Below are 26,984 nucleotides of genomic sequence, written 5' to 3'. Positions count from 1 at the left end.
TTTCGGCCAGACAGATAGTGTTCCTTGGTGGCGGACTCACAAAAGGGGAAATGAGGCACCGCTTCGAGCAAATTCATTGGTGGACAAGAACCACCCATAAATTGACTTCCACAACATGTTGGCTACACAGAGTCCTCCCTTAAAGCAAGCTGTAGTCAAGTCTGGAGACGTTTATGGGACAGCACATGGAACATTTGCTGGAGAAACATGTTTCCCAGGGAATTAGTATCATCAGATGAAAATAACAAAACAATGTGGAGTATTTCTGTGTGGGGAGATGCCACACTGTTATTGCCTGTGAACAACCCCCGACCGATCCAACGGGATGCATTACTCCAAGTCTAGGGAGATCACTTTTTGATTTGTGGTCACTCTTTAGCAAGCCCTCCCTGGGGAAATCCGAGAAAGACCATTATGCAAATCCACAGGTGCATGCCAAGACCGCGATATTGGACGGCTGCCTCTGAGTATTTCAAGATGAGGTCCCGACCGGCTCGCTTAGACGGCTGCTTATGAAGACAAGCCGGGAAAAAGAGGCTGTAGTATGGGGGGGGGGGGGGGACTGAAAGGTTGTTCAGGATTATTAAGCAATTAATAAATATACTAAACGGGGCCTTATCCGATGTGTAATGCTTCATTGGATATGACTTGGGACTTCGTAAGTACAAAGCACTTACGAAGTGTGTTTAATCACATCTCATGCTATTAGGGTCAGTCATACTGGGGGGGGGGGGGGGGCTCTTATCAGTCATACTGTAAGAGCCTCTGTTTAGTTAGGAAAATTAAAGTAAGTGAACCTTTGCTTTCCATCCTTTAAGCAATAAAGAACCTGTGTGCTGCAGATCTTTTTAACAGTGACATGATCTGACTTTGGCTGTTTATCTGATGTTAAACAGCTTTCAACAAGTATTTATTTTTTACATGTTCAACAGGGTCAAAGGGGAACTTGCTCATTCCTACTTTTATTATCATTTTTTATCAGATCTGCCCTTGAATTCTTCATTTGCTCTCTTCTGGATTTGAAGTGTGGGGGGGGGGGGGGGGGGGGCATGGGTGGGGGATCAGCTGAGGACAGGAAAGCCCCTCATCTTCTACCCCTGCGAAGCAGTCCCGTGGGAAGGAGGAGGCGTAGGCATGTAGCCCCACCAGAGCTTTGCGAAACAAACACCGAACGTGCACTGCCCCCTAGCGTCCGATGGTGGCAAAGCAGCTGCTTAAGTCCCGTAATAGACTTGACGATCTTCAACTTCGCACGATCTTACATTAAGAGAAAGAGGTCCGAGTTGGTCCGTTATACGATTCAGAATAACCACACCCGACACATCTTGCTGTTGAAATATACACAAACTGAGGTACACGACTGTATTTAATCCATCACTTTTTTTTATTACCATAACAAATGGATCTGCTTTGCAGCAACCCCAAACATTCATTAGCCACTAACAGCTTGCCATTTTTACAAATAAAAAACCCAGCCCAGTTATTAAGTCATAGGCAAATATTTAACAATATTTACATAAATAAAATTAAAAAAATATGTTTGTTTAAACCAGCCCATCATGAGACAAGAATAGAAGATCATAACTAGATGTGAAACAAAACAGATATGAACATTTAAACAAGAACAAAATTACTCCAGCTAGTATTGATAGTTGGGTCACAGCTTTCGTTTCCAAAACGTATGATACTTGGCCAACGCTATGCTCAAATGGCACCTTTTATGAAACATTAAAACGTAAGTGCGGCCTTGTTTGTTGGTATTAAAAATTAGACTTGTTTCTTCTCCTCTTTTTAAACCATAAGTATCCCTGATGTTCTTGTGCTCTGCAGATTACGTTACTGTTGCACAATACAAACCAAGCACTATAATCCGCTTTCTGAATCCCTCAGCTCTCTGCAAGAGGACCCTGCATGATAATATACTGCAGCCGGAGGGCTCGGACGTCAAGTGCAAAAATGTTTCAAGATATGGGTGCAGAATCCCGTAATTAATAACAACAAACTATCGACAACATCCCATCTGCAATCCTATTTGTGAAAAAAATCTCTTAAAGGCGTTGTCTTTCCTGGGAGGAGTGAGTATGATATGACAACGTGCATCAATGGTCGAACCGAAACGATGACCGATACAACAGAGATAAACGACTGCACTCCAAATCATGAGGAAGCTGAACCTTCCTGGAACGTGGTCCTGTGTGTGAGGCGGTGAAGACGGGCTTCCTGGCAGCCTGATACATATTCCACCAGGTAGCGCGGCCGGGTACTCCCCTGACCAAGTACAGAACAGTGAAAGCCTTCAAAACAAAAATAAAAAAAACTCCAAATAATGAAGCAAACAAAAAGTTCACGATTCCCATGGCTCAGAGTGCACAGTAATCAACATCGTTTAAAAATAAATAGGTATTTTCACAAAGAAAAACAGCATCACCTTTTTTCTAAATCTTCTGCACAGTCCTGCACAGAGTTCATGACCGTTTATGTGGTCAGAAAACACTGGAGGCCACTAATAAATTGTATGTTTAGATATATACTCGCGTGTATGGGGTGTGTACATGCATAAGCACTCCGTGTATATGGAGCTGTGGTGAAAGAGTATGCATAGGAGATTCTGAGGTAAACCTAGAAAAACAAAAAGGCTGTGAATACATCAGAAAAGCCGAATGACGCGGCAGCAGTGCATCGGCCCAGCAAAGGTCAGGGGAGAGGTCGGGACAGTGTCAAACCAGTGTCACGAATGGGAACTGTATGCTTCCTCTTGACCACTTAACCCCTCTGAACACAAATCAGGCAAAAGGAGGGTTGGGAGTAAGGCAGGTCATAAAACAGGAGAAAAGAGGAAAGCAGGGCAGCTGTCTGGACGAGTCACCAAGTGACCACTGAGTCACCAAGTGACCACTAATGTTGGGGTTGTCGACCGCGTCGTGAACTTAAAACACGAGTCCGCGGAGCAGATCGCTTGGCATCTTTTAAACCCATCAGACAACAAAGGAACGTAATAAAGTATTTTTTTTAATCCATCATTATCAGATAACAAATCTATTCAACATTCCATTCTCTTTAAAAAAAAAAAAAAGTAGTGACAAGATGCAAACTTATTTTATATATACTTACTGGTATGTACAAGTCCTGAAATAAAACAATGATATCCGTATTTACATGCACACACAAATCCGTCCCTGATCGATTAAGGCCGAGAGGGCAGGAGGCATCCAGGCCGCGTGCAGGCCGCAGTCGCACTCCAAACCCTAAGCTTGCAATGTTGAAAACAAACCAAAACAATCGCAAACCACTACTGATTGCCTTTTAACTGGCCCTATTGGTCTAGCAAGCATATAAAAAAAGAAGTAAAATGAGGCCAAACCAAGCCTCCCCCCCCCCACCCCCCCCCTCTTAAGTTCAGCATCTTGGTAAGTGTGCATATATATGTATATATATATATATACACACAGCATTAAATGTATCGAAGCACGGACACTCCATCGCCATTTTCCCGGAAGTTGTCCAAGTGTGTGAGAGTGTGTGTGTGTGTGTGTGTGTGTGTGTGTGTGTGTGTGTGTGTGTGTGTGTGTGTGTGTGTGTGTGTGTGTGTGTGTGTGTGTGTGTGTGTGTGTGTGGTGTGTGTGTTGTGTGTGTGTGTGTGTGTGTGTGTGTCTCAGGTGATCTCCTGTCATGTGTTGTGTTAGTTCCAACACAAGGTGATACGGTGGTGGGGGGGAGGAGGAGACGGGGGAGGGGCGAGGAGGACTCCTCTACAGCATACCAAAGCCCTCGCTGCCTCGCTGATGGCCAGCTTCAGCATCTTGTGCAGCTCCTCGTAGGAGTCATAGGTGGGGAGACACAGCTGATTGAAGCTACCAAGACACAGGTGGAGAAAAGAGTCAGGGCATTGGGGGAGGATCCACCTCAATCACCACTCCCGTCCAAGAAGGGATCAGCCAAGACTGCCCGTTCATTCAGTTCAACATCAACATTGTGACTGTATGGGTGTGTTCACTGTGGCCGTTTGAGCTCCATAGATGATTTATGGCTAATGGGGACATACATGCTTATCCTTTTTTAAACCACAACGGTAAACCGTGAATTTTGGAACTTGCGATCTGATTGGTCACAAGAAGACTATAGAAAGAATCTGCCCCGAAAGTGAGGTCAAAGGCAAGTCGAAAATAATAAAATGTCATTATTGTGTCTGCTGACCATTTGCCAGGTTTCATCCTTATAGAGTGGAGTCCATGACATCACATTACTCCCGAGCGGGCCACAGGTGTGTGTGTGTGTGTGTGTGTGTGTGTGCTACTCACCAGGTGTGTGCGGTGGGCAGGGTGCTGTGCGTGGGGGCGGCAATGATCTGGAAGGAGGGGCAGAGGGTGTTGAAGCCTCCGGGGGGCAGCTGGGAGGAGCCGGTGGTGAACTGCAGCAGGCGAGCCAGCTCTTCCTGGGTGAAGCTGGAGACCACCGCCCAGAACCACTTCATTACCTGGAGGGGGGGGGGGGGGGGGGGGGGGAGAGAAAGAGACAGAGAGACAGAGAGAGCGAGAGCATGAGTGAGACAACATGCTAAAAACAGAAATGCGGAGCATCACCAGGAATTATAACGCGGCGAGCGTCCTGGTTTCCCCCGTACCTTCTCTCTGAAGTGCCAGGACCCCCCGACGATGACGGCGTGGGCTTGAAGTCCTGCACGTTGATGTCTCCAGTGCCACACATCAGCAGCTGGGGACAAATCACACGCATATAGTCTAAATGTGCACCGCCCCGATCTTGTCGTCATTATGCAAGATATGGTAGAAAAGGTCCTAAAATAACCCACCTCCAGCTCATTCTCATCGAATATAGCCAGCAAGTTCTCCGGCACCAATTCATTCAAACCTGCATATGAACAAGAAGGTTGAGGTTAATGGTTGGCCTCAACCATTGGTGGTGGTTCCCATAGGTCAATTTGAAACCTGAGGGTGATTTCACTTGGGGGGGGGGGGGGGGGGGGGGGGTTGTGCTCACATCAACAGATGTGCTACACGGCGTGCACAAAGTAAGAAGTCTCAACTGAATAAAGCGATTACTCATCTTAGAGAAGTTCTCGACTGCTGATTTTTTACACAGTTGAATTTAGTTCCTAATTTTATTTTCATGTCGACAAAAACGGTCCAGACCTCCGTGAACTCATAGCTGGCTATGGGCATGCTGGCTGTAGCAGTTGTTCAGTAAATGTGGGCAGTTCAATCAGAGACTGTGTGAAGGAGGGCGGGCATGCGTTCCAACTCCTCCCTCCACGTACCTTTGAGGAAGTGCTCCACCTCCTCCCTGACCTGGCTGGCCAGCCGGTACTGGGCCAGCAGGTTGAGGTAGTGCACTTTGTTCTCGTTGTTCACGGCTATCTGTGCCCCGCCCGAGATCAGCTCCACCACCTGGTGCAGGACATGGCGGGGTTAGGGGACAACGTGCTGCCGAATGTTTTATAGATCCAAAGTTCAGGAAAAATTATACAAAATACAACAGTGTAGCATTTCACTTCCATTTTGAGAAAAATCCTTTACATTTCTTATTGAAGATATTACCACTCTTAATACACAATTAACAAACAGAATAAAACATAAAGAGCCTGCAGATCCTCAACCCTGTTCCTGAATAGGTAAAATGATTTCAATGTCTTTGTAGATACTGAGGAATATTACCAGGTGGCGCCAAACTGCCTTTACTTCAGGAGTCAGTTTTTAGAAAACTAGTTGGACTTCCAATGACAAAGGATAGGCTTGGTATGTCTGTGGGAATCTGTACACTTGCCAGCCTTTAGAGAGACCCGTCGGACAGATCCTAATCTGATTGATGGACTTATTGTTATCAAGCCAAGCAAACTATTGGCAGCACGGGGAAATTAATGGAAATGAATGTTTTCGTTGACCAACTCCTCAAGATAAAGAGCAGTGAGGGATCCGTTCTGAAAATTCCAACTCATTCTTAAACACGTGGCCGATATCCTTTTGGACAAAAAACGAGACCAAAGACCTAGGAGGCCGTGTGCTCCATTAGATCACCGTTGACGGAAGGCGGGGCTGCTTAATCAAACGGTGAATCACGGGCATGCAGAGAGGTTTATAGATGTGCAGTGTTTATCTTGGTGTCCCCCTCCGTCTCTGGTGCTGGAGTGTTGCTTCACCTTCTCAAGCTGGCCGGCCTTGCTGTACTTTTCCTCGGCGAACACCAGGTCCATCTCGCTCACGTCGTTGTTGAGGATAAAGCACACTTTGGTCTTGTAGAACTCCTGGTCGTCCGTCTCAAAGTACTGCACACACACACACACACACACACACACACACACACACACACACACACACACACACACACACACACACACACACACACACACACACACACACACACACACACACACACACGGGATGGGAAACACACGAGGGTTTGGGATAGAAGAAATTCCTCTGGCTTTATGCAACAATAATATACATGAAGAGCAACCAGGATCATCGCTAAAGTAATAATTTGAACTCGGCCTATAAAATCATGGATAAGAAAATATCAGTATATTAACGAGGGTTGGATGCAATTTCAAACACACACTTTCTGAAGCTGCCATGTTAAATATACAACTGTCTGCGTATCTATTGTCACCTGATGAGACAATTTTAAAGCTACAAGAAGCATTTTAAAATATTCAGCTCAATCTTATTTCTTTAACGTAAGCTGTTAAAGAGAAGACAACGAAAAATGTTTTACCATAACCCTGCCTGGTTTTATTCCTTGCCCCAACTCCATACATTAATAATAATAATAATAATAATAATAATACATTTAATTTAGAGGCGCCTTTCAAGACACCCAAGGTCACCTTACAGAGCATATAGTCATCATTCAAAACTATGTAAAACAGACTAGGAATAAAAGGAAAACAGAGGTTAAACATGAATAATAATAATAATTAATAACACTCAAAGACGCCTAAAGTGAAGGGGGGACCTCACTAACCACCACCAATATGTAGCATCCACTTGGGTGATGCACGGCAGCCAATCGGCGCCAGAACGCTCACTACACACCAGCTTGAGGTGGAGAGTTAGGGATGAGGCATGTCACATGGCATTACATGGCAGGTCAGTAGAATTAGTTTGCTCATACAAAGACCTGGACTACATGTTGGAGGATGACCTGTCTGTTAAGTTTCTTGTTGAGAATTACTCACCAAAATGTATGTTAAAGTTTAGTTTTTACCTAAATGTTTGCCTACTTTAGTTTTAGATTCTGTGACATTCAAGGAATGAATTGAAAAAGACAACTAAAGGTGGAGGTTTTTATTTCAAATACTGAACTCAAGAACTACCTCAACCAATATCAACCTGTTCTTGTATTTAACTTTTTTGGTTAAATAAAATCAATAGCAGCCTATAATGTAACAATATAAATATAATAATAAAAATAATAATAGTCCTTCAACCAATCAGACCAACGATCGCTTCGATCGCAACAATCGCTTCCCTGTCTTCATTGTGTTAAACCAGCCAATAGTGCGCCAGGGGGGACAGCCAGCTTGGTGATTGGCTCCAGTAAAAGCGGATCGGAAACAGAAAGAAATGTATCGCGCTCCAGCCCCTGCTGCAGAGCGAAATCAAATCGCCAGCAGAACGGCCTGGGGATACCCAGTCTAATACCGTAGCCCATCTCAACTACAACCACATTTCATATTAATCACATCGTTTGCTGCGTTACCAACGTTATCTATGCTGACTTAGGGTGTGGGATGTTCAATATCAACAACGTTGAGTTCATAAGGGCTAACATTATCTTTTCTGAGATAACAATAATTTTGGGCACAGTATATCATACTAAACTTTGGTAAAACGGTCGCCGACTGTCTTCTCTGTGCCAAATATCCCGCTGCTTCAATCAGCTGTTTATAAGTGTACCCGCGCACCACTGGCATGAATGCGCGCTTGTCTCTGGTCTGCGTATGCGCGTGTGAACGAGAATGAAAACCGCAAAAATAATAAAAAAAGAAGCAGAATCAATTTGTGGCGCTCGGTGTTGATACTGTGGCGCTGCACCACACATTGGTCTATGCGTGGGAAACACTGAGTGTATGTGTACTTGTTCCCGCTCCGTACCTTGTAGTTCATCCTCAGGCCGATGACCTGGGCCAGGAAGGAGCGTGTGAAGCGAGCGCGGACCAGCTGCTTGTAGGCCCCGCCCAGCGCAGACTCGTACAGGCACTTCCCCACCACACGTCCCGCAAACTCGTACACCTTCAGGCGCAGGTGGGCCGGCCGGTCGGCGTTTGGGTGCACCTGCAACGTTGACGGCGTCACGTTAGTTTCCCCCACCCTTAGCAGCGGCGGAGGCAAAGCGAAACAGAAACGCCGGGTGCCGGACTCACCAGGCCCTGGTTGCTGTCGCTGAAGCGTGTGAAGAGCTGGTTGGACGTGTCGAACAGCGTTTTACAGATCAGCTCGAACCACTCGCGGCGAGGCCCGCCCCAGTCCAGAGCTGTGGAGCATGAGGGTTGGGGAGCAAGTCAGGTGAAGAGCCCTTCTGTTACTCAGTTCAACTCAGACCAGAGACGCATGTGGCCTCATACATGCTGATAATGGATGAGACACGGTTCTACGGACCTTCCTCGTCCTGGAACACCACCTCAAAGTTCTTGCTCCAATCCGATACAGAGAAGTTTCTGGTGGCCTTCAGCGACTGACCGCGAAGTGCACCATGTGTTTGATGAAGGAGATAATTAAAGGCAATAGAATGAGTCAACATAATCAATAGCTGCATTCATCAACAGTACATGTAACTAACTTTCACTACCAATTAATTGGTTGGCGGTTGATCCAGTGACTAGGCAGCAGAGCAAACCCACATACACGAGGTCAACAGAGAGAAGCCTGGAGAGTCGAGACGCAGAGATATAGACTGAGACAAAGACACTCACTGAGTCCAAGATGGTGTGGCGTGTGATCTTGAGGCAGGTTTTGGTGCGAGGTCTCTTGGAGTGAATGTGCCGGAGTTCCCTCTGGAAAAAGTTGACCTTATCCTGGAACGTTTCCGAGCCCCCTAGAGACGATATCAGAAGGCCATCGGTTACACTAAAAATCAGGCTTGACACAGCGTCCCTCACATGGTCCCAACCACACACCACCCTAAGGCACTTATTGTATGTTGTACATCATGGCACCATAAATTTGTACTTAGATTCCTAGCAATTGAAACTGCTTGGCACTTGTTTTATCAAACATCCTTAGTGTACCGCAACGATATTTTGTCATTTCTCTTTCATCTGCCAAATATATCAAAAGTAAGTCGCTTTGGATGAAAACGTCTGCTAAACACTCAATGTAAAAGGTAAACGTAAATTGAAGAGGCTGATGGATCAGAACGGACCGATGTTCTTATGCAGGAAGCGGATGAAGGTGGCGGCCATGATGTTGCGGTCTTTGCAGCTGAGCTCCAGGGGGGGCTGGATGCCGTCGTCCACCACCAGCGTCAGGTACTTGTGGACCGGGTCCGGCCCGTGGTAGGAGAACTGGAGGAGAGAGAGAGAGAGAGAGAGAGGAGAGTCCTTAGCGGTCGTGTGGATTGACGGCTTGTGGTGTTTCACGACAGGACCGCCCAGCTCACCTTCGTCCCTGGACACACTCTGAAGGTGAAAAGGCGCCATGGAATTATTTTCAGGTAGAACTCCTTCACGGATAGTTGCTGGGAGACGGAAACAGAAAGACTTGTTGATAGCGCAATGCCTGATCATCACCTTTCGTAGTCCGCCCTAATCAAGCAACCCAGCCATGAAAATCATCGTTTACTACGATTACTACAAATCTGCAGATGGCTCACCTTTGGCGATATGTAGCAGTAGACCTTTTTTGGCTTCTTGACCTTCTCGGGCTGGCCCTCCACCGGGGAGTCGTGCTCCTCCTCCTCATCCCCCATGGAGGGCCTCCGCTGGGGCGCCAGCAGGGACGAGGAGGGCGGCTGCCAGGAGGAGCTGCTGTAGTTGCCGCTGCTGTAGAGGTACGTCTCAAAGTAGATGCTGATGCCCGGCGTGGACACGTTCTTCTCCACACAGTTCTTCTCATTCTCTGCAGGGGGAGGGGCGATCACAGGTGTGAGGGAGAGAGCTGGGTGTGCATGTGATTGTGCGTGTGCATGTGCGTGTGCGTGTGCGTGCGCGTGCTCAAAGGGCCCCTATATCAGAGGGTAATGAATCATAGCATTGTCCGAGTCTACCACAATGCAGGATGCATTCCCTTACTTCCTATGAGCCGTGTCCGTTACAAGTCCCCGGCGAGCGAGGGGGACGAGATGAACAACCGCAAAGACATGGAGATGCAGAACTTGAGAAAGGAATTTCCCATTCATGTAACAGACATGGATATCCCTCTACCAGACGTCCCTCCCTTTCTCTCACCGCTCAGCCCATGGAACTGAAAGGGCTGCTCGCCATCTCTATCGGGAGATGAGATGGCTCAGAATGAGGTTTGATCAGCATACCAGTAGTAACCTTGTTACAATTCCTCATTACAATTCAAGACCCTCTCTCAGCTAACAGTGCAGTCCACTGGGTAGGCTGGTAGGATAATTTACCCGTCATTCCTCTGGGTGGACATGTGTGATTTCAATAAGGGTGGATTTTGAATTGGTTTGGCTTGTGTTGGCTAATGTGCATCACACCTGGTGGTATTATTGGGGCTCTTTAAAAAGTAGACAACTACAAATAACAAATCTCTTACACATGTATGAATACCGCACGTTATTCCCACCTATTCAGATTGGTGTCATGGAAGGGTAAACACAGGCGCAGCTCTTAACGAAAGTAGATGATCTCAGTTTAATGGTAATCGGTTCCTTTATAAATCAGAGCACAAACATGGAACCACATGGTCTGTGGGTTGGTGAACGCCGGTAGGCTTCAACGGACTACAACCATGATTAATGTTAAAAGCTACACCTTTATTTGCTCCGTTATGACAGCTGTTCAAAGGTCATCTGTTTTGTGAGGGCCGCATAAAAAAAAGAAAAACACAAGAGCTGCTAATCAGGCTTTTGCTAAACATTGTTGTAACACAATGGATGAAATAGTGGGTCAGAGACCATCCTAGGAACAACTGACAGTTACTGCAACGACCTGAAAGCATGCATGTGTATCTTGTGTCTCATCTAATTGAGCACTAATAACACATTTTAAATGTGTGGGAAAATCCCCAAAAAATGTGTAGTGTAGGGAAGCCATCCTCTCAAACGCAGTACTTTATGTATTAATGCATTATTTTGTTGGAAAATCGTATTACAGGACATCCCTTATTTTGGCTCTATGAACATTTGGGTTGACTAACCCTGCTATAATGTTTAGACAGATTGGAGCAAAGTTAAGTAAAGTTAAGATGTAGGCTCATATAATTAATGGCCAGATCCAAATAGTAACAGAATGCTCATTTTTATTTCATGGTGATATAAGACCTTGAAGAGCACTTATAACAGAACTTATAGCTCAGTACATAGACTGAATGACGTGTCTGACGCTGTATTTTAATTTTAAGAATATCTTTAAGAATGTATTTTTCAACTGTTGAATAGACGGTTATTTTCTGCTGAACGAGGCTAACAGAAGTGAAGCTGCCTTGTCTCATTTATTTCTCCTGTTTTCAGAAACATAACATGCAGTTATCGCAACAAATATTTGTAAACACAATTATCCGGTTACAATCCGGTTAGTCTGCATAGCAAGCTCCCCGACGGAAAAAAACGATTGGGCGTCTACACGAAAACTTAAAACACTGCCCCTAGCAGCTTCAAACCGTGAAGCCTTGCACTTAAAAGCAGTACTTAGCATTTAGCAGTGTCTTATCCTAGCTATCTTTGTTGTACACGGGGAAGGGGTTAACTTAACAATTGTTAGAGCTTGGCAACTGTTTCTGTGATTATCCTTACTGTACTGACAGCGATATATTGTTTCTCCTTCTTCTGACGAATGCACCTATTGTAAGTCGTTTAGGATAAAAGCGGCCAAATGCCCTGAACGTAAACGTCAATCTGCTCACCACTGAGAACAATAATGTCGAACTCCCCGTTGCTGAGGGGCTGCTGCATGTAGGAGAGGCGGGCTCGGAAGCAGCCCTTTCTCCTCAGGGTGAGCTTCAGCAGCACCTGACACTGCTGCTTGTTGGACGACACCGACTCGCTGTAGTACTCCTCCGGGCTGTCGTCCTCCACCGTGCCCAGCTGCAGGTCAGGGGGACAGCGCTCAAACAACGGCCACACGCGCATGCTCTGAGGCCGCAGTGTCGCATGTGGGATATGGATACACTACAGGGGTGGGATTAGACATCGATGGGGCCGGTGGTCGGTGCCTTACGGAGTGGATGTGGACGCTGTAGTTGACCTCGTCCACCAGAGAGGTGGAGTTACTGGTGGGGTTGCCGTACTCGTCCCTGGGCTCGATCTGCAGGGTGTGCTGCTGGCCGTTGACGAGCACCAGTGTTGAAAAGTGGTAGGCGATCTTGGTTTTGGATGGCACCACAGTGCCTGACGGGGACAGAGATTACGCACGTTTTTACCAGGGTGGGCTTAGCTCAGGAGGTAGAGCAGGTTGCCTTGTAACTGGAAGGTTGCTAGTTCGATCCCTCCCTTCGATTCCTGAGCAAGACGCTCCCGATGATTTGGTGTAGCCTTGCATGGTTGACTCCGCCGTCGGTGTGTAAATGTGTGTATCAACCGTTGTCGGTCGATTTGGATAAAAGCATCTAATAAATGCCGTAAATCTACTGACTGAATGATAGATACCCCATTGTATTGTATTGTATTGCCGCCTTACCCCTTATATAAAGCATAACCCAGGAGTCCAGGACTAATACCAAGATGACGGTCCACATTATTATGAATGACCAAATGAAGCATGAATTACTCTGATGTTTTGAAAACCTTCATTATTACGTAATCATTTAAATTAATTAAAAAAAAGAAGGTAGTGCATAAATCAAGGCCTGAAACTGTCATAATTCTTCAACCAATTAACCAAAGACCCTAATACAGGATAAATCATATGAATAGGAGCAGATAATACAGTATACAATGTATACCACTCTACCTGGCTGGAATATCTTGTAGTAGGGGCTGTAGGCCACATTGAGCCCCCCCAGCTTCACCGCCACCTCGTAGCGGCCGGCCTTGCGCACGGTGAAGGCCACCTTGACCACGTTGGACTCGGGTTCCTGCAGCACCTCCTGGGTGACGGGGATGTCCAGGGCCAGCTCGATGTGGGTGATGTTGACCCTCAGGCCCACGGGCCGGTGGGCCGGGAAGGGCTGGCCGTTCTTGTAGAACAGCTGGGGAAGAGGAGGAAGGATTACGTCTTTCTTCTGCTTCTGTGAATGATACATGTATATATGGATGACCGATACATTGCCCGCAGACGTATGGAAGGACAACGCTGGCCGTTATTAACACGTATTAAACGTATAATATGAAGTTTTTTTTACAAACTAATATGTATTGGGCCCATGCGCGTGTCATTACAGCAAAAAAATTGTTGCATTTAATTTCTGACTTCGTTAGGAAGGGTTTGCAAGAGAATGACCAATGTGGAGGTGTTTTTCCACGGTGTGTAAACCCATGTGTAATATACACATTGAAAGGAGAACAATGTCTTAATAAATCGGATGAAATCTCAGTTCTGAGGAAGCTCTCTTCGAGCCTATGACCAGCGTCGCCATCGTCTTACGTGCACTCTGAAGCTCATCGTCTGTCCCACTTCCTGGGGGTCTTTCCAGTCCCACGACACCTTGCAGGAGCGCGGGTCCAGGTAGTTGCCCCGCACATAGTCGTAGATGCTACGGTCCCCGCGTCGCCCCGGGTCCTCATTCTGCAGGAAGCTGACAACCCGCGCCGCGAGCTCACAGAGGAACTTGATGGTGAAGACAAACGCTATGATGGAAACAGTAATTCCACCTGGCGGGGGACCGAGAACGAGAACACAGCTTGTCGACATTTCTTTGCTTCTTTCTCCACCCCCTCAACTTTAAACTTTGTTCAAACTCACCAATCACGTAAAACATGAGGTCCTTTATCAGGAAGCACAGTGCCACAGTACAGCCAAATATGAGTGCACCTGCTGAAAGACAGAGGTACAATTCAAACACACAATTAGAACAAACTTGATGTTGTTTGGAATATCATTATTAGACCCCAAGCTGTATGATAACCAAAGACACGTCCATGGGACAACTGTTCTTGTCAAGACAGGCGGGAGAAGGAAAGGCTCGTAGGCTGTAATGATATGCAGCAGTGACGGTAATCTCCTTGGCTGGAGATTACCGTGTAGCATATACAACATTGTAGCATCAGATGACCGTTGGATCAGATACCTACCGAATGACCACTTTTCATTCAGACGTCGTTTGGCGAGGCTGTGCACCAGCCGGATCTCGTAGTCCTGGTCTCGGCTCCCCCGGGAAGCCTGTAGGACTTTGACCCCCCTGGACAAGCGGATGTAGTCCTCGTAGTAGTATCCCCAGGCTGCCAGAGACAGCTGCAGCTGACTGTCAAACTGGGCCAGATCGTCCAGGTTCAAACACCCCAATGCCTGCAGTCTGCCCACAAAATAGAAGCCTTCACTCAGTACGGATCGCCAATAGTGGATTCTTTAAACAGCTACATGGAGCTGCAACTCAAAAGCTGACTCAACGTTGCTGCCGAGTTACAGTGTATGCTTTAACCACGTACACACACACACACACACACACACACACATGCACAGCCACACACACAATAGACCAGCCCACGCAGAGATGGAAACATGTGCACACAAAGCAAACATTGTAACCCAGCTGAACTAAAGTAACCTTACGGTTACCTTTCACCTCAAGTCAACAGCAAGCAAGGTCAATGTGGAAGAATATGTCATCACCCAAACAGACTTGTTTATGTGTTATTTATCTAAATTAATGGTCAGTCACTCAATTCATTGTAGTGATTGTGCATAGTGTGTGCGCGCGTGCGTGCGCACACACACACACACACACACACACACACACACACACACACACACACACACACACACACACACACACACACACACACACACACACACACACACACACACACACACACACACACACACACACACAAAAGTGTAATTTATCAACGGCCCTGTTTAACTACACATACACAAGAGTGGGACGATTATGGTGTTGAAAAATGTCCTTGGAACCTCTGGGAGGTGTTTGTTGTAGCTGTCATACATCAACAATACGACACTAGAGAAGCAGCTCCGACCTTTAGAGACACCAAAGATGACTTCACTCAAACACTGCCATACGACACCAGGCTCTTTACTGTGTGAATAGCAAATGTAATCTATTCTGACCACCAAACAAAAGGCAAAGACGCCTTTGGACACCTCCTGTGTCGGGGTAGAAGACTCAATTTGCAGAGAAAGGTCAGAAGAATGCCGGTAGACAACTATGAGATTTGCAGGCCCAGACTCCCCTAGGGGCTGTGTGTACAGCTACAGGGCTGTGCGTTAGAGAGTGCAATTTGCCTGTGTTATGGTCCGTAAAATATACCCATTACTGCAGTGAGCCTTTGAAACACTGCAGTCTCTCTGCTCAATGTCACCCCCTGAGGCAGAGGAAGAATGCCCCCAAGTGGGCACACAAGAAATACACGCTTGTTGTACATTGCCCCTACATTGAATACGGTCATAACCGAAAGTCAATATCCTGACCAGTTTCTTTGTCCAATATGCACAAGGTAATTAAACATTGTGCAAAACAGGTGTAGTGAAAAAGGGTTTTAGTGCAGGTTTAGTGCACAAGTAAACAATAGTCAAAATACACAGCTGAATAGAGGTAACTGTACAAAATGTTTAAAAAGCTTTACGTGTGGTAGTAGTGCTCCAGGCTCTGGGAGCACAGCCACTCTTGAAAAGCAAGGTCTCGAAGCAGTTGGAAGTTGGCCTCCGCGATTTCCCTCCAGCGCTGCTGCTCCTTCACCACCTCCTCAAGACGACTCAGGACACTCAGGCTCAGCTCCTCCAACGTCTGAACATCTAGAGAAGTTACATTACATGCACTCTCATTAACCTTTCATACTCATGAAATAGTAAAAAAGTGAAAACTCCTTGAGTTTGGTATAAAAGTACAAAAACACAGCTAAAGCAATGGAAATTACAAAACGAACAAAGGTGGAAGGGCCTCAACTTTAACGAACGTTAGACTATCAAAGTAGGGTGACAAACAAGATGCAAATCTTTACTACTGACCTTCAAACAAGTGTCTGTATTTGGAGAGTCTATGTCCTTTGAGCCATTCCTGGATCTGACTTTCTTTGCCTTTTTTCCAGCGTACTTCCCAAAAAAAAATCCAAGAGACTGAGCAAAACAGGAAGGTCAGCAAAAAGCGGCGGTCCATTAGGCCATCTTCAGCCTTCACTCAGACTACTCTTGCCCACCGAGAATCTCTGCCATTCACAAAGGAATAGACGATTTCCCCCAAGGTCCCGACTATAATAGGAAATGCTGCATGTGTTCCAAGAATTTACAAAAAAGGAAAGACAGCAAAGAAAATCTTGAGTTAAGCCATTGCCTAGTCAAATCAATAATAACACCTTCAAGATAATCAGCCAATCACCAATAACCAAAAACAACTAATCGAAATGAGCCAACAGTGGTCTCATCAATGTCAGCAGTGAGATGCAGCCGAAAAAAAGAACACTAACGATGTGAATAGCAAAGCCTTATAGCCAAAACAAGAATGGAAACAAGTAGGATGGCGAAGAAAATAAGCCCTGAAGCTTGGACGCGTTTCCAAGGGAAAGACGCACAAATGCAATGGTCACATTCGGTATTGCATTGCGAAAAACACAAAGATGTATCATACATGAAGTTCCGTTTAAAATAGAATGGGCCAAAGCAGGAACACTGCAGCCAGTGTCAAGCTGGAATCTACGTGATGCTACTCCCAATACCTGCTCACAGTGTCAGTGGCGTTAGCTAAACACACCGAACAGTAGGTACCAGCTAACCGAGTAGCTATCAATGTCAGCCTGATTACAATGATGACACATGGCATTCATCCGTCTTTACGTGAACATTTTAAACATTTCGGAGTTTATTCTCAGCAACAACTAAATAAAATACTTGTTCATTATATTAACATAAATAAATGTTTGAATAGATGCCACCTACCCTTCCCCTTTATCCATCAGCGTATCACCGGAAAACACACAGCGGTCGCTGGCTGATGACGTCGGTGAAGTAGTCTTGAATATCCATCCACGAGGGTCCGGATCCATACTGTTCAGAGGATTCAAATCATGGTAACGTTGTGTTTAAAATTAAATACTGTGCGTTTTTCTACAACAATATTGGTCTTCGTTTTACATTGACTTCAGGGGTTCATCAAATGTAAACATGTCTAGCTCTACCTACGTTACACTTGCTATCGAGCTAACATTTACTAGGCTAACGTGTTAGCCAGTCGTACGTCCCATGTGTATTATTCAATCGGGGGTTTGAGTGTGCATACCTGTCCATATCGTTATATATTTAAGTATTGTATTGCTATTCCTTGGTTCATACTATTCCCAAACATTGGACGACTGACGTGTATATATAGTACTATTTAGAAGTTGATATGTCTTGGTACCATCGTTGTGTCTGTTGATATTCTTTTAGCACATTGCAATACCTTGTGATTAATCCTGCGTTTTGTATCTGTTCGTCATCTTTTAATTGTAGGGGAAGCATAAGTCCAAGAAGTATGCGGCGATGAAAAGAATGATTGGACCAAAAGATAATCGACTGTAAGTCCCTGCAATGTTGAATGGAGCCTTAGCTCTGCAATGAGCTTGATAGTAGTCCAATGGTAGTTTTTTAGGTATCACAAACTATACTGTATGTATTGCTAGACCCTAATAAGCTAACACGATATGGTCCCTAGCACTGAGGCAATATGGGTTCGATTTTGGTCTGGCCTCTGCAATAGACACTATGCATTTGAAGGCTCATTATAGTCACCCTTGCAACTGCTGTCGTTTTTTTGCTGCCCATGTTGTTGGAGATGATGAGAAAAATAAGTTCAAGCAGATTACATTTACATTTAGGGAATTTCAAAGACGCTTCTATCCAAAGCGACTTATTATAAGTACTTTTGTCAGAAGAAAGAGAAATATTATACTTCTAGAGGTTTTCTGCCTGGGACTGCTACCTCAATAGAGCTGCAGTTATTACAAATATATATGGTATGTCACTGTACTTAGAACAAGAAATCTGTATCTTCTTTTGAGGATCATTTATTGTGTAGCACTTTCTTATTGTAAGTCGCTTTGGATAAAAGCGTCTGCTAAATGTAAATGTATATATTTGGTATACACTTAACATCCAAAACCCTTATTTTTTTGTCTAGAAAGGAAAAAGATTGTGCTAAAGGAGAAGAAAAAATAAAGAAGGATCCTTCAGCACTGAAGGAAAAAGAAGTGTGAGTTGATCTTGTAAAAAAAAACTGTTTCTCAGTCACACAATCTGGTTAAATCGGGTGATTGTTTGTGGCCTGTGATCTCATGATTCTTACATTTCTTTCCGTACAGGACCAAGTATCCATCGTGTCTGTTTTTCCAGTACAATACTCAGCTTGGTCCACCATACAACATTCTGGTTGATACCAATTTCATCAACTTTTCCATCAAGGCCAAATTAGATGTTGTCCAGTCAATGATGGACTGCCTTTACGCCAAATGTAAGTAATTATTATGTCATATCAACATGGAAAAAGACAGTTCCACTAGCTTTTCTTTACGACCATACATTATTTTTCTTTCCCAATACAGGTATCCCCTGTATTACGGACTGTGTTATGGCTGAGCTTGAAAAGCTTGGATTGAAGTACAGAGTGGCCCTCAGGTACCTGCTGTTTTGACTTATTATCGTATGAGCACGTTGTGTAAACCACTTTCTACTGATGGAATAATTTCATGCTCTTCTTAAACTGTTTCTCTTTGTAGAATAGCTAAAGATCCTCGCTTTGAACGACTTCCCTGCACACACAAGGGGACGTACGCCGATGACTGCTTAGTGCAGAGGGTGACGCAGGTATGTTATTGATCTTAATTGTATAGCAAATATAGCACTGTATTCTGTTAATATAAATTATGTTAACTGACTTCACCCTTTGCATACTTTTTCTTCAAAATTATAAATAGTTTGTGTTTATTGTTATTATTATTATTATTATTATTATTATTATTATTACTATGACAAAATAAGATGCATTTGCTCACCGTCTGTACGATATTCTTCCATTGTTGTTCATTTATGAACTACACCATTTGCAAAGCTTATGGCCTAGCAGATCGTTGAAATGACTCTGCACTGCCATTACTGAAAGCTCCATTTTGATAACTAAATTCTTTCACAGCACAAGTGTTATATCGTTGCTACTGTGGATCGAGATCTAAAGCGACGGATCAGGAAGATTCCTGGAGTGCCCATCATGTACATCTCCAACCATAGGTAAGAAAACAGGCACTTTTCAGCTGCTATTGTTTCCCAAACACATGATAACTGAATTAATTGACCACTGTACTATTTTCTCCCTTTAGGTACAATATTGAAAGAATGCCAGATGACTACGGCGCACCAAGATTCTGAGCCTGTTCAACCCTACCGGATCTTTTATTAAACTATTCACCACTGTTTTCCATTGACGTTGCTTATGGAATTTCCATGGGTGAATTTGGAGGATAACTTGATATGCATTTCCTTTTTTTTTGTAAATAAAAAGCAAATCAAGTGATATTTTTATTGGTTTGTACATGTAAGATACCATTTTACCTGTGTTCCCATTGATGGTGGAATCTCATTTAGTTTTTTCACTAAACATTTATGAAGAATGGAGCTTCATAGTATTGACTGGTCAACTCGGATAGAAATATCTTCTGCTGTGATATTTTAAGATAATTGCTTTAGCAAGTATGCAATATTCTATAGGCTGATTCCATAATGAATATGACATTGTAATACTGCAGTTTTCTTAATAAAGATTGGAAATTTGTTCATATTAATCCATCATGCACTATCATTTGAACGTATATACCTTTTAATTTACTTATTCGTAAACTTGGAAACCAGAAATTATGGAATATATTATGGAAACATCGAAGGAAAACAGTACGTTTACTCCCTATTGATCAAAAGGGGCGTTTGGAAATCATTCAAGGCAATGACGTAATCATAAACTATATCATAGAAGGGTTTGTTTTATAAAAGCAAATATTTATGCGGTATTTTTTTTTATATAATACAATATGCATGTTGTGATGTATAAAAAAACATCGCGTTCCGATGTATTATATTATGCAGTTAAAATAAGCTGCTGCGCTATCGTACTGAGCATGCGCGGCTCACGGAGGGCTGGGAGTGTCTGAGCCGTGGAATTGATCAGCAATCACTGAAGGCAAGAGCGTTTAAGATGAACAAAGACTGTAGTAATGGTGATTTCAAGACACGGAGCGGCATACAATGAGTTCATCGAACGAGGAGTGTCAAGAAAAGGTTATACCCGGCTTTACTGAGTCACTGGAGCCTGGATCAATAGACTGAATGACCTCTGGGATAACGGTTCTAGGGATAATATTTGTATTAGTGTCCTGCAATCAACTCGTCTACTAGATAAGTTGTTGAATTCAAATGGTCGATTCATTTTATGGCTAGTTGAGAGTCCTGTTTGCGTATTCTCGCAACATATCCGTCGTGATCGTCAGTCTAAAGATTAGTCGTCAATTTGTTCTAATGCAATTACTCGAATAAGCCATGCCATCCTATTTTTTCCATGTGTCATGAAAGGCATTGCAAATATGGTTTGAATTTCATGTGAGTCAGATCAATCTAACTGTTCCACTGTTAAATTAACTGTTAAATGACAAATGCAAGACAGCGAGTATATTTGGATTAGTATTTCTAAGAATCTGTGCTTTTAAGCGCACACTGTACTTCACTTTGTAAGAGTCGTCAGCTATTGGAGGTCATGAGGTGGTCATCTGTTGTTGGACTTTCAATAGCACTCAACCTGCAAGAAGATTAGCCTTCGAGCACCTGTGCAGAATTTCAGTGCCAGAACTTTGTTGGCTTTGCCTTTCAAAGAGGGATGCTTAGGCCCACGGTTGGCTCCATTGAGGAGAGGGATGAGGAGCAGGAAGACGACGAGGAATTGAGGGATGGAGGGGTGCCCTTCTTCGTGAACAGGGGAGGTCTGCCTGTAGACGAGGAAACATGGGAGAGAATGTGGCGACACGTTGCCCGGATTCACCCCGAGGGCGAAGCAATGGGGAAAGGGTTACGAGGCGCCGCGGATCTGCCAAAGGTTTGTAATTTTTTTTTGAAAATCTGAAAACAAGAACCTTATATTTGTAACTTATTTTAGTTTTTCCTCAAGTAAATGCATGCACATGACGGTCCAGAATTTGCTGTAGGGTGATATCTTGGGTCGGAAATGTTGTATTGACAATGTAGCATTATAGACGTTCTCAAGCACATCCCACAGCGGCCGTGACTATGGGACTTGTTTAATGTCGAACGCTGTTTGTGTCTACTGCCCCACAGATTCCAATACCGAGTGTGCCTACATACCATCCCACCACGAGTATCCCACAACGTCTGGAAGCCATACAAAAATACATCAGGGATCTGCAGTATCCTTGTGCATGTGTAGCTGCTTTGTTTGTGTGTGTTAGAAACATTACACCATCAGAAAATGATTAATTATTGTTATTATTAATTTGGCTAGTCATTTAAACCTTCATAATAGTTAAATAGAATGTCATGTAAGCAACATCCATAACAGTTAATCTTATACTACACAAACCGATTGGCACTAGATAAACGCTAGGAACACAAGATGGGATTAATGTAGACCAAACAGTGAGCAAGGAAGTAGGTCACTGGATGTTCTGTATAAAACATAAACACTATCCCCACCCCTGGCAAGTACTCATTCATAATTTACAAAGAAATCTACCAACATCACAAAGCACAATGTAGCTTTGAAGTCCATTTCGCTGTTTGCTCTGCAAAAGTGCTCCCAGACTTCTGTTATTTAACTTTAACAGTGTCCTCCAGGTACAATCACACTGGGACACAGTTTTTTGAGATCAAGAAGAGCCGTCCTCTCACTGCGTAAGCCACCTTGTATTTAATCATGTAAGGCCGACTGCCAGCCTTTGTTTGGGTCTTCTGTCATGCTTCTGGGTGGGCGGCCATGTTGGATGCTTGGCATTGTATGGGATAATGCAGATGTGAAGTAATGGAACCAGACAGCCGTCCTGGGACGTGAAAGAGAATGTTTAGGGATTTGTTCTGGTTCCACCTGTCTTAAGCCCTAGGCTTAAGACAGGTGGAACTTAGCTGCCCCTCTCATGCCCACAGAGGCACTTGATTAGCCTCGGTTTACCAGCGTCAAGGATTTATTTAAATTACAAAATATCGATCATCTTTCCTTCTTGCTTATCTTCCTAGTAGATCTAGGAGTGGGTCCATTTCTGTGTCTATGCATGTAAATGTGTTACATGTGTGTAAGGCATACTGTGCATTCTTACCAAAGGTTTTTCAAATATTCTGCAGGTTGATGGACATTGCTAAAGAAATGACAAGGGAAGTTCTGCCAATCAAGTGTCTGGAGGCTGTGATCCTCGCAATGTATCCTTTCACTCAGAGAATGGGAAACAAGGATTGACCCCTTAGCTATAGTTATGTAAACATGAATTATATAACACACAACAGTAATACTTTTCCAATTACCTCAATTCCAATCACTATGGTAACATGACTGAATTGTTTACATTTTATGGAGAGGTTCAGAGATGTTCACCAGTTTGGGTTAGGGTTAGGGATTTTAGGTCGCACCGTTGTAATTGTATTGATATATATGTTTGCGATATTTAGCAAGCCCTCGAAAGCACAACTTTATTTGGAGCGATGCCTCTCCTCAGTGTCGGAAAGAAGCAGAGAGAACACAAGTCGCAGAAGGTCAGTTCCCTTGACCGAAGCCCAGTTACCTCACCACCAACCTGCCGGGCGTGGAGCGTTTCCCGCTCAGCTTTAAGACCCAGTTCTCAGGGAACCACTTTTACCACATCGTGCTGGGGGTCCACTGTGGGGGCCGCTTTGGTGCGCTGGGCATCAGCCGGAGGGACGACCTGATGTTCAAGCACCTGGAGTTCCGCACGCTGGCCGACCTGGTGCAGGAGTTCCAGGGGGCCTACCGCGGCTACTGGCACACCCTGCGCAAGGTGAAGATCGGCCAGTACGTGTCCCACGACGTGCACAGCGTGGAGCAGATTGAGTGGAAGCACTCGGTGTTGGACGTGGACCGGCTGCCCAAGGAGGAGCTGAGGAGGGAGCTGGAGAGGCACACGCGAGACATGAGGCTGAAGGTATGGTCGGACGAGAGAGAGAGAGAGAGAGAGAGAGAGAGAGAGAGAGAGAGAGAGAGAGAGAGAGAGAGAGAGAGAGAGAGAGAGAGAGAGAGAGAGAGAGAGAGAGAGAGAGAGAGAGAGAGAGAGAGAGAGAGAGAGAGAGAGAGAGAGAGAGAGAGAGAGAGAGAGAGAGAGAGAGAGAGAGAGAGAGAGAGAGAGAGAGAGAGAGAGAGAGAGAGAGATCTCCCCCCCTCGCTGTGTCACAAAATTAAAGGAAAATATGAATGCTTAACCCTCCATGAGATGTTGACGACCTGATCCACCGTTTATGACTTCCGATGTACGTTAGAATTGATTTCCTGTTGACGTGCCAGACCTTTGTGCATGGCGTCAGTAAGCTGACCCCATTATCATGAGCGGCCAGCATCGTCAAACGATGCCCTTTCATCGTCTCTCAGTGCTGGTGGTGTCCGCCACGAGGCTGAGTGTGTACTAAAGAGGTTATGTGATGGTTGTGCTCCGGTGGCACTGCGCCTCTCCCACGGCCAGTGCCCTCCATCCACACACTCTCAGCTGCGCTCAACTTACATTTGTAAGCTCTTTGTAACCGTAACAGAGTTTTTGTACCTCCTTTTACAGATAGGAAAAGCGGCCCCACCCTCTCCCACCAAAGACAGGAGGAACAGCATGGGGTCCCCCCTCCGAGGCCCTGGGAGCCCCATGCGCAGGATCAGCCACATAGAGAGACGGTAAGGCAGCTTCTGTGCTCCACTCAGACGTAATATTAATGCAGCTGGATGGGTCATCTTGGCTCAGGAGGTAGAGCGGGTTGATTTATGACCGGAAGGTTGCTCGTTCGATCCCTGGCTCCTCCTAACGTGAGTGGCGAGGTATCCCTGAGCAAAACGCCTAGTGTTTTGGTTGCTTTGGATAAAAGCGTCTGGTAAATGCCCTAAATGTAAAGCTAAATGGCAGGTTGTTGATCTATTGATACAATCAGAGCTCGCTGGAAGATGGATTGAAATGGTTGCCTCGTGTTTGATCCGTTTGCATTTCCATTTAGGGCATTTAGCAGACGCTTTTATCCAAAGTGACTTACAATGAGTACATTTGTAAAAAAAGAGAAACTAAAATATATGGCTGTCGGTACAGTAAGGATACACAACGCACATACAATTGCTAGGTTATCCCATTCCTCGTATCCAAAAAAGATAGGATAATATGCTACACAATGCTAAGCACTACTTTTAAGTGCCAATGATCCAAGGCCAAATGAAATGTTTGTGGAAAAAAAAAAAATATATTAAACGGGTGGTGTCATTGAAGTAAAGTTATTTTCCGTAATAATGTATGTGTTGGGATTTGTTTCTTTTAGACCTTCCGCGGAGAAGAAAGTGTTGGAGAAAAAACCGCCCACGGATTTGAATGGATACCAGATCCGTGTCTAACGGAGGACCTAAAACACAACTTTTTAAGTATCGGGACAAGGTGCTAGACCCTTTAAGGTTATTGCTCTGTGTTTGAGTTTGTATCGAAGGTACCAGTTAACCTATTCCGGGGGCCTGTTTTCAATAGGTCACCAGCAACTTTGTAAGTACAAAACATTGTACTTCAAAAATTCATTTATACATAGCAGTAATGGAAAAAGACACGACTTGATCAAACACTTTCCAGAGAGACAGTCAAGATTAATGTAAATGTGCTAATAGACATATCACAGGTTTCCGTTTTGGAAAATTGGCTCTTTGGAAGAACTTGGTTGGGTGTTAATTTTTTTATTATGTTATACTGTACTTGTATAAAATCCATGTAATGTACTTTTAGATCTTGAGCTCTGCAGAGCAGCCCCTGCTTTTATAGTGAGTAGTTGGCAAACCACTACCCTTGTGCCTTTAATGAATATAAAGTGAGGAAAAACTGCAAGCCGTAGTTAATTTTTTTAAAATTCTTAACACTTTTAGCTACGTTAGCATACAGCAGTGCGACATCTATTCTCTAGAATAGCCTTGAATTGAACAGCTCCTGTTGTATGAGCCCTTTTGTTATCTTCTAGAAAACCACTAGCATGTCATCTACTGAATGGGGATATACAGGGGGTGATGGATGAGTACGTGGGGATCCATCATATACATTACAACCTTTTATGAGCATGAAAAGTGATGAGAGAAACAGGATGTGAAATACATCCATAACTGAGGCAAAGAGTTTTTACCGGTGTGCGATGTGTCACTTTTCGACATTGTTTTTTGTTGTGGATTACCTTTTACTTGGTACGTGTTCCCTTGCCTTATTTGTAGCGTTCTTTTCTACCCTGTTCCTTGACAACTTTAAGGGGTGTCCAAGTGAGTTTTTTTACATTATACGCATGGTGCACATAAGTGGGTTTACAGCATTTGTCTGCATTTGTTATGCTTTAAAAGCAGGTTCGGTCATTGCTGCCGTCAGTATTACTAATCACACTCGATTCACTTAATTAAACTAACCATGCACTGTGGTGTTAATGCCACACAGTGCTGAATCTCATGTGTAGATGTTTTCATCACAATGCTACGAAATGGCACTGCATCGTACCAAAAGATTGTCGTGGATCTACAGTATCAGAATAAACACCATACGTGCGTCGAACTGACTGCTTTTTGTTTCTGCTGGCCAATATTGTCTCAATAAAAGGACCTCTTGTCATGCAACAGCAATGGACTTGGTTTGTCATTGGCCAAAGCGTTGCCTGCTACCCGTTTGAGTGCAACAAATCATAACATATATGTCAGATAGGATATTGACATGATGCTAGAAGAAGACCTATGAGGCTCAGAGTCTATAGGGGAAGATCTTAAATTAATTAGTGTTCAGTCAGCTTCTTGCACATAAATCTAAAGAAAACTGGTAAATAACCCAGGTTAGTCTGGCAGATCTCCAAACCCCCTGCCTAGCTGTCTCTGTATACAAATAAATCTTGACGACTACAAAAGGAGTATGCGTAGCACACGCATACTACACAGACTATCTTTTCATTACGCTGCATGTAAGATAATTCCAGTAAAAGCTATGTATGTATTTTACAAATATTACATTTTATGGCTGTTTAAAGGTCTTGCTGGATCAAAATGAATGTTTTAGTGGTGCAGCTGCTGGGTGGATGATAGGCTGACTGAGGAGATGCTATAAAAACCCTCCAAACAGCTTCCAGGGAGGGGTACTTCATCCTGACATTACCAAGAGAAACCTTACAAAGTCCAGAGACCAGCTCTGGTCACTGGCTTTGGTTACAGTTGAAAGCATGAAATAGTGATCCACATTAGATGATAATGTATACATCCTGAACCATGTTTAGGTACATGGAGACGATGCGTCATACATAGTCTAAGTTGCACAAAATAAGCAAACAAAGCGAAGAACAAATGTGCATTTGGTAACAATTTGAGTTAATCTAAAATGTCTAGTTCAGTTTCATGGTTTATGTAAAACACTGAAGACTTTAGCCCACATCTCATTGGAATTTAATCCAGACTTTGTATTATATTTGTTTGGATTGGTACCTTTGCCTCACATGTGCTGAGATAGCAGCAAATAATGATGTACAGATTTATTGT

General features: G+C 44.2%; 3 protein-coding genes across 3 annotated transcripts; 2 read left to right on the top strand and 1 right to left on the bottom strand.

The window, feature by feature from the left end:
• Positions 1-1,363: 1,363 nt before the first annotated feature.
• Positions 1,364-17,150, bottom strand: arel1 (apoptosis resistant E3 ubiquitin protein ligase 1). Its single transcript, XM_060052209.1, is given in 23 exon segments — positions 1,364-3,778; positions 3,781-3,851; positions 4,299-4,474; positions 4,622-4,665; positions 4,668-4,710; positions 4,808-4,866; positions 5,273-5,402; positions 6,152-6,277; positions 8,109-8,288; positions 8,378-8,487; positions 8,613-8,688; positions 8,927-9,048; positions 9,376-9,517; positions 9,613-9,690; positions 9,826-10,070; positions 12,030-12,210; positions 12,344-12,513; positions 13,076-13,313; positions 13,709-13,935; positions 14,027-14,098; positions 14,356-14,576; positions 15,868-16,036; positions 16,250-17,150. Coding segments are annotated over 23 exon segments (3,057 nt in total). The 5' UTR covers positions 16,398-17,150; the 3' UTR covers positions 1,364-3,749.
• Positions 17,151-17,176: 26 nt separating this feature from the next.
• Positions 17,177-20,046, top strand: fcf1 (FCF1 rRNA-processing protein). The gene is made up of 8 exons (XM_060052212.1): positions 17,177-17,304; positions 17,726-17,790; positions 18,393-18,464; positions 18,574-18,722; positions 18,814-18,886; positions 18,988-19,075; positions 19,401-19,495; positions 19,585-20,046. Exons 1-8 carry the CDS (start codon positions 17,302-17,304, stop codon positions 19,631-19,633), a joined length of 594 nt encoding a protein of 197 aa, XP_059908195.1. The 5' UTR covers positions 17,177-17,301; the 3' UTR covers positions 19,634-20,046.
• Positions 20,047-20,367: 321 nt separating this feature from the next.
• On the top strand, positions 20,368-26,087 carry vash1 (vasohibin 1). Its single transcript, XM_060052211.1, has 7 exons — positions 20,368-21,344; positions 21,584-21,672; positions 22,100-22,156; positions 22,601-22,675; positions 23,031-23,412; positions 24,034-24,143; positions 24,770-26,087. The coding sequence occupies exons 1-7, from the start codon at positions 21,129-21,131 to the stop codon at positions 24,840-24,842; spliced, it is 1,002 nt and encodes a 333-aa protein (XP_059908194.1). The 5' UTR covers positions 20,368-21,128; the 3' UTR covers positions 24,843-26,087.
• Positions 26,088-26,984: the final 897 nt, after the last annotated feature.

The sequence above is a fragment of the Gadus macrocephalus genome, chromosome 5 (genome assembly GCF_031168955.1).
Source record: "Gadus macrocephalus chromosome 5, ASM3116895v1".
Taxonomy (NCBI): Eukaryota; Metazoa; Chordata; class Actinopteri; order Gadiformes; family Gadidae; genus Gadus; species Gadus macrocephalus.
Note: the sequence above shows the minus strand (reverse complement) of the source record. Positions and strands in the feature narration are given on the sequence as shown.